General features: G+C 58.0%; 1 protein-coding gene across 1 annotated transcript; it reads left to right on the top strand.

The window, feature by feature from the left end:
* The first annotated feature begins 4485 nt into the window (after positions 1–4485).
* LOC136303404 (zinc finger protein 418-like) lies at positions 4486–6300 on the top strand. Its single transcript, XM_066207079.1, has 2 exons — positions 4486–5432; positions 6263–6300. The coding sequence occupies exons 1-2, from the start codon at positions 4544–4546 to the stop codon at positions 6298–6300; spliced, it is 927 nt and encodes a 308-aa protein (XP_066063176.1). The 5' UTR covers positions 4486–4543.
* The last annotated feature ends 1198 nt before the right edge of the window (positions 6301–7498 follow it).

Raw genomic sequence — 7498 nt, 5'->3', positions numbered from 1 at the left:
GGATTTGAGGCCCCTTTGGAGAGTTTTAGGCGCATTTTGGGTGATTTCAGGGCAAACCCGGCGGTTTTAGGGCCGCGCGTCCCCTTGGCCCCGCCCCTTTCCCCTCCCAGTTCCCGCCCTTTCTCTGACCCCGCCTCGTTCCGTTCGTTCCCCGCCCTTTCATTGGCCACGCCTCTTTTCCCTTGGGCTCCGCCCATCTGCTGGCGCGTTCCGTCCAGCGCATGCGCAGATGACCCAGGAGTGGCTCCCCCAGGCGCCGCCATCTTTGTTCCTGGTCCCCCGAGCCGGCTCCGGCGTGTCCGAGACCTACGGTGGGGCAATGGGGGATCTATAGGGGATCTATAGGGGATCTCTAGGGGATCTCTAGGGGATCTCTAGGGGTCTGGGGGGACCTGGGGGTGTCTTTAGGGGGTTTAGTGGGTGGTCTGTAAGGGGTTCCATAGGGGATTTAGGGCGGTCTGGGCGTCCCTAAAGGGGGTTTGGGGGGCTATAGGGGCTCCATAGGGGTCTGAGGGGTCTATAGAGGGTCCGTAGGGGTCCGTAAAGGGGCTCGGGGCGTCCCTAAGTCCGGGGCTCTGGGGGTCTCTTTTGGGGATTATTGGGGTCTGGGTGGCCTTTCCGGGGCTTGGGGGGTCTGTCGGGGATCTGGGGGAGCCTGTAGCGGCTCCGGGGAGGTGTGGGGGTGTCCGTGGGTCCCTGTGTGGGGTTTTGGGGCGGTCTGAGGGTCCCCAAAGGGGCTCTGAGGGGGCTCCAGGGGATATATAGGGGATCTCGAGAGGGTTCAGCGTGGCCTGGGGGTCTCTCCAGGGGATCTGGGGGTCTCCCTAGGGGATTTTGGGAGGGCCTGGGGGTCCCTGGAAGGGGTCTGAGGGTCCATTTAGGGGATCTCAGGGTCTCTGCAGGGGATTTGGGGAGGGCTTGGGGCTTCCTAAAAGGGGCTGGGGGGGAGGGTCCCACAGGGGATTGGGAAGGGGTCTGGGGGTCTCTATAGGGGATTTAGGGGGGGTCTGGGGGGTCTATAGGGGATCTGCGGGGGTCCCTAAAAGGGGTTTGGGGTGGGTCTATAGGGCTTCTATAGGAGCCTGGGGGAGCATATAGAGGGTTTGGGGAGGGTCTTGGGATCTCTGTAGGGAAATTTTGGGATCCTTGGAGGGAATTTTGGGCTCTGTACAGGGAATTCTTGGAAATGTAGAGGTCCAAATGGGGCAATTTGGGGTTTTCTATTGGGAACTTTTTTGAATTTTGGGGCCTCTATTGGGAATTTTGAGGGGAATTTCGGGGGAATTTTGGATCCAAAAGCAGGGACTTTGGGTCCAAGTGTGGGAATTTTGGGATCTCTAGAGGGGATTTTCAGGAGTTTTGGGGTCCTCAGAGGAGATTCTGAGTCCAAACTTTGGAATTTTCGGCTCTCAAGAGGAGATTTTGGGGAATTTTGATACCAAATGTGGGAAGTTCCGGCAGTTCTTGGTGATCTGCAGCACCGGCACGAGCAAGTCCTGCCTGCTGCACCACTTCATCGAGAGCACGTGTAGGAAATTTTGGCAATTGTCAAGGATTTCAGGAATTCTGTGAGTTTGTGGAAGTTTCGGGAAATTTTCTTTGGATTTTGGGGGACTTTCTGGGTGCTTTCGGGGATTTTTAAAATATTTTTAGGAACTTTGGGGTGGTGTTTTTGCATTTTCAGACGGTTTTCTGTTGTTATTTGGGGGCTTCTTTGGGGTATATGTTGGGAATTTTGAGAAATCTGAGGAGTTGGGGAGTTTTCAGGGAATTTTTGTGGAGTTTTGAGGGATTTTAAAAAATATTTCTGAGCATTTGAAGGGTTTGTTTGGCTTGGTTTTTTTCATTTTCTGGGTGATTTTTGATGGAGTTTGGTTGAATTTCTGGGGAATTTTGGGGAATTTGGGAAATTCTGGGGAGTCTGGGAAAATTTGGGAATATTACTGGAAGTTTTGCAGGCATTTTCTGGGTTTTTTTCTTTTTCTGAGCTATTTTGAGGGTTTTTTCAGGATTTTTTAAAAATAATTTTCCTTTTTTATGCAATTTTGGGGTGATTTTTTAAAAAAATTTTTGGGAATTCTGTGTCTCTCCGGGCTCTCCCCCATCCTGCGGCATTTTGGGCAATTTTCTGTCACTCTTGGGTCATTTTTGGTCACGCTTTGAATCATTTTGAGACATGTTTTGTAATTTCAGGGGCATTTCTAGTCAGGTTTTGGTCATTTGGGGGCCATTTTGTGGCCATTTTCCGGCACCTTTCAGGCACTGTCGGTCTCTTTAGGGGCGTGTTTGGTGACTTTTGGGCCGTTTTTTGCCGGTTGCGGTCCCGGTCTCAGTCTTGTCCCGGTGCCAGCTCTGGTGCCGGTTTCCGTCCCGGTCTCGGCCGCAGTCCCGGTGCCTGTGCAGCGCCGCTGCGGGTGCTGCTGTCGGTTCCGGTCCCGGTCCTGCAGCGGTGCCGCTCTCGGAGCCAGTCTCGGATCCGGTGTCGGTCTCACTCCTGGTGCTGGTGCCGCTTCTGGTGCTGATTTTGGTCTGGGTCCAGGTCCCGGAGATTTTAGGCGGGTTTGGGTAATTTTAGGCCAAACTGGGCAGGTTTAGGGTGGGGTTTTGAGCCTTTTAGTGTGGATTTTTGGCCCCTTTGTCTGATTTTAGGCAAAATCTGGTGGGGTTTAGTCCCATTTGAGTGATTTTAAGATAAACTGGGCAGTTTTAGGGGGGATTTCTGATCCCTTTGAATGTTTTTTAGGCCCATTTCGGTGGGGCTTAGTCCCATTTGGGTGAATTTAGTTGAAATCTGTTCGGTTTTAGGGTGGACTTTAGGTACATTTTCTTGATTTTAGGCCACACCCGGTATTTTCAGGGAGGATTTCACAGCGTTTTAGGAGATTTGAGGGGATTCTTGGCCATTTTGTGTGGGTTTGAAACCACGTTTGGCAATTTTAGGCCGCATTGGCTGGTTTTAGACCCCTTTGGATGATTTTATCCCCAAGTGGCTGATTTCAGGCCAAACCCTGTGGCTATAAGGTGGCTTTTAGTGCCCTTTGGGTGATTTTAGGCCACTTTGTGGGGATTGCAGGCCTCTTAGGGTGATTTGAGGCCAAACCTGATCGGTGTAAGGGTGGATTTTAGGCTTCTTTAGACAATTTCAGGCCCGTTTGAATGCTTTTCGTTCGAACCGGGCCCTTTTAGGACCGCGCGTCCCCTCGGCCACGCCCATTGCCCTCACGATTCCCGCCCTGTCCCTGACCCCGCCCCTTTCCCTCCCAGTTCCCGCCCTTTCCTTGGCCCCGCCCTCCCAGGCCGGGCCCGGGCCCGGGGGAGGAGGAGGAGGGAGGGAGGAAGAGGCGCCGCGGCAGCAGGAGCGGGAGGAGAAGACGAGCGGAGGGAGCGGCGGCTCCAGCGCTCCCTGAACTGGCGGCACCGCCGGGATCATCGCCCCCATCCCGCAGGTGCCCGGGGAGGGGGAGCTCGCCCCAAATATCCCGGGGGGTCCCTGGGTTTGGGGTTTGTTGGGGGGATGTTTGGAGCTCGCGGGGATCCAAAGCCGAGCAGCAGATGCCCCTCGGGGGCACATCGGGGGCTCCCCGGGAGGTGTTTTTGGGGTGTCCCGGTGTCGGCAGAGCCGGGGCGGGGGAACACCGGGTTTGGGGAGCCCGGGAGAGCCGCCGCTTCCCTGAGCGGGAGCCCAGAGAGAGGAGAGCCCAGAACCGCAAAGCGGGGAGCCCGAGAGGCGGGGGAACGCCTGGGATTGCCGGGACCCCGTTAGGGGCTGGAGGGGCGGGATGGCCGGGAAGAGGGTTCGGGAGTCGCGGTGCTGGAAGTGGCTGCTCCCAGTGTAAGCCCAGTCACTCCCAGTATCCGTAGGTGGGGAGACAGAAGAGGGGGGAGCTTTTCGGGTTCCTGGGACTCGCCGCAGCCCGGGGAGGGCGGGCACCGAGCAGACGGGGGATCTCCTTCCCCTTCCCTGTGACGCGGAGGCAAATCCCATCCTGTCCTTGTCCTTCCTCCCCCAGACAAGGAGCCGAGCATGGAGAGCAGGGAGGACAAATCCCCGCGGCAGAAGCTCGTGGCAGAGGCCGTTTTGAGCGGCTCCACGGCGCAGGAATGCAACGGGGAGGAAAAGGGCCGGAGATCCCTGAGGAGGAGGGGCTGCAAACGCAGCTGGCGAGGATGTGAGGAGGAAAGAGCCAGGCCGGGCCGGGAAGGCGGCCGGAGATGGAGCCAGAGCTCAGAGCTGGTGGTCCACGAGCAGCTTTGTGATGGGGAGAAACCCCACAAGTGCTCCGAGTGTGGGAAGAGCTTCAGCCAGGCCAACAGCCTGATCTGCCACCAAAGGATTCACACAGGTGAACGACCCTACGAGTGTGGGGAATGTGGGAAGAGCTTCAGCCAGAGAATCAACCTGATCCAGCACCAGAACATCCACACTGGGGAAAGGCCGTACAAGTGTGGGGAGTGTGGGAAGGGCTTCAGGTACAGAGCCAACCTGAACTTCCACCAAAGGATCCACACTGGGGAGAAGCCCTACGAGTGTGGGGAATGTGGGATGAGCTTCAGGCAGAGGTCCAGCCTACTCCGCCACCAGATGTTCCACACAGGGGAACGACCCTACGAGTGTGGGGAATGTGGGAAGAGCTTCACAGAGAGAGCCACCCTGACTGAGCATCAGAACATCCACACTGGGGAAAGGCCGTACACGTGTGGGGAATGTGGGAAGGGCTTCAGGCAGAGAGCCAACCTGAGGCTACACCAAAAGATCCACACTGGGGAGAGGCCCTATGAGTGTAGGGAATGTGGGAAGAATTTAATCCAGAGTTCAAGTCTGATCAGCCACCAAAGCATCCACACCGGAGAGAGACCCTATGAGTGTGGGGAATGTGGGAAGAGCTTCAGTCTGAGGTCCAGGCTGATCTTTCACCATAGAATCCACACTGGGGAAAGGCCCTACAAGTGTGGGGAATGTGGGATGAGCTTCAGCCGGAGCTCCCACCTGATCCTCCACCAAAGGACCCACACCGGGGAACGGCCCTACGAGTGTGGGGAATGTGGGAAGAGCTTCAGCCAGAAAATCAACCTGATCCAGCACCAGAACATCCACACTGGGGAAAGGCCGTACAAGTGTGGGGAGTGTGGGAAGGGCTTCAGCCACAGAGCTAGCCTGAGCTTGCACCTAAAAATCCACACTGGGCAGAGGCCCTACAAGTGTTGCCAGTGTGGGAAGGGGTTTCGGGTCAGCAGCAAGCTCCTTGAACACCAGCAGACACACACAGAGAAGAGGCCCTTCCGCTGCCCCGACTGCGGGAAGGGCTTCAGGCACAACTCCAACCTCATCATCCACCGGCGCATCCACACTGGGGAGAGGCCCCAAGAGTGTCCCCAGTGTGGGAAGAGCTGCTCACAGAGCTCAGCCTTGACCCAACACCAACAAAGGCACCATCAGGAAAGCCCTGCCAGTGCCCCCAGTGCAGAAAGAGCTTCGAGCTCGGCTCCAGCTCCAGCCCCCACTGGAGGAGCCCCATTGGGCAGAGCCCCGGTGACCCACATTCCCTGTGTTCCGTGTTGGGAAGTCACCTTGCCGATTATCCTTTTGATTAGACCTTAATTATTTTCTCTTCTCCCTCTCTTTGTACTGCAAAAGCCAAGAGAGACTGTAGCCCTGCTTTCGTGCCTGAGATCTTTTGGTTTTGTGAAATTCTTTTCTCAGGGAATTTTCTGTAAACAAGAGGAGTGTTTTTCTAAAAACTGTAGCATTGTTTTTCATTCCTTTTCCTAGGAGGGACTTCTTGATGTCCCTCTGCTCTGACCAATGTGATTGACGAGGTTTGTCTTTTTGTCACCAATCAGATTGGTCTGTGTAAAATACTAAGGGAGACACATTCCGAAAAACTAAAGGAGTCATTTTCAGCCTTGGGAAGCTCCGAGTCTCCCAGCTCGGTCCCGCCCAGTCCCGCCCGGAGGCGCGGCCAAAACTCCCCGGAGCGAGCGCGGCGGTCCCGTAGCGATCCCGGAGCGATTCCGGGTCCGATCCCCGTCCCGGTTTCGGGCTCGGTCTCAGTCTCGGTTTCGGATCAGCGCCAGTCTCGGAGCTGATTCCGGTGCCGGTCTCGGTCTGTCCCGGAGCGCTGCCGGTCTCGGTTCTGGCCGCGGTCCTGGAGCCTTCCCGGGGCCGGTTCCGGAGCGCTCCCGGCGCCGGTCGCATTGTCGGTCGTGGTCTCAGTCTTGGTTCCGGTACCAGTTCTGGTGCCGGTTTCGGTGTCGGTCCCAGTGCCGGTGCCTGTGCGGGGCCGGTCTCAGTTGCGGTGACGGTCTCAGTGTTGGTGTTGCTGCGGGTTCCGGTGCTGATCTTGTCCCGTTCCCGGAGATTTTTGGCCCATTTGGATGATTTGAAGCTAAACCTGGTGGATTTACGGTGGATTTTCGGCACAACTGGCGATTTTAAGCGAACCCGGGCGGTTTTAGGACCGCGCGTCCCCTTGGCCCCGCCCCTTTCCCCTCCCAGTTCCCGCCCTTTCCTTGGCCCCGCCCTCCCAGGCCGGGCCCAGGCCCGGGGGAGGAGGAGGAGGGAGGGAGGAAGAGGCGCCGCGGCAGCAGGAGCGGGAGGAGAAGACGAGCGGAGGGAGCGGCGGCTCCAGCGCTCCCTGAACTGGCGGCACCGCCGGGATCATCGCCCCCCATCCCGCAGGTGCCCGGGGAGGGGGAGCTCGCCCCAAATATCCCGGGGGGTCCCTGGGTTTGGGGATATTTTTGTGGGCGGATGTTGGGATCGGGATTGTGTGGGGCTGGGTGGGTGGGATGTGGTTTGAGAGTAAATCACACTTGGAGAGTTCTTGGTCACATGGACTGGGATTTTACAGACTGGGATCACATGGACTGGGATTTCACAGGCTGGACCATCTGGATCAGAACCATAGAGACTGGGATCATCTGGACCGGGGTGGCCGCCTCGGAACGATGCGAACCGAGGCGGTCCCGCCCGGCCCAGGGCAACCTCCCCGTCCCTCCCAGTCCCGCCCGGGGGCGCGGCCAAAACTCCCCGGAGCGAACGCGGCGGTCCCGGAGCGATCCTGGAGCCGATCCCGGAGCGATTCCGGGTCCGATCCCGGTCCCTGTTTCGGCCTCGGTCTCAGTCTCGGTCCCGGAGCGCTCCCGGTGCTGATTCCGGTCGCGGTGCCGATCTCGATCCCGGAGCGGTGCCAGTCTCGGTGCCAGTGCCGGTTCCAGTTTCGGTCCTGGTCTCAATCTCGGTGTCGGAGCGGTGCCGGTGCCGTTTTTGGTCCCGGAGTGCTCCCAGTGCCAATCCCAGTCTTGGTCCCGGAGCGGTGCCAGTCTCGGTGCTGGTTCCGGTGCCGGTCTCGGTCTCGATCCCGGAGCGCTCCCGGTCTGGGTTCTGGCCGCAGTCCTGGTGCCGGTGCCGGTTCCGCAGCGCTCCCGGCGCCGGTCCCAGTGTCGGTGTCGGTCTCAGTCTTGGTTCCGGTACCAGTTCTGGTGCCGGTTTCGGTGT

This window comes from Chamaea fasciata, unplaced genomic scaffold (genome assembly GCF_029207755.1).
Source record: "Chamaea fasciata isolate MVZ Bird 193981 ecotype frontalis unplaced genomic scaffold, bChaFas1.0.hap1 SCAF_33, whole genome shotgun sequence".
Taxonomy (NCBI): Eukaryota; Metazoa; Chordata; class Aves; order Passeriformes; family Sylviidae; genus Chamaea; species Chamaea fasciata.
This window is presented reverse-complemented; position numbering and strand designations above follow the sequence as displayed.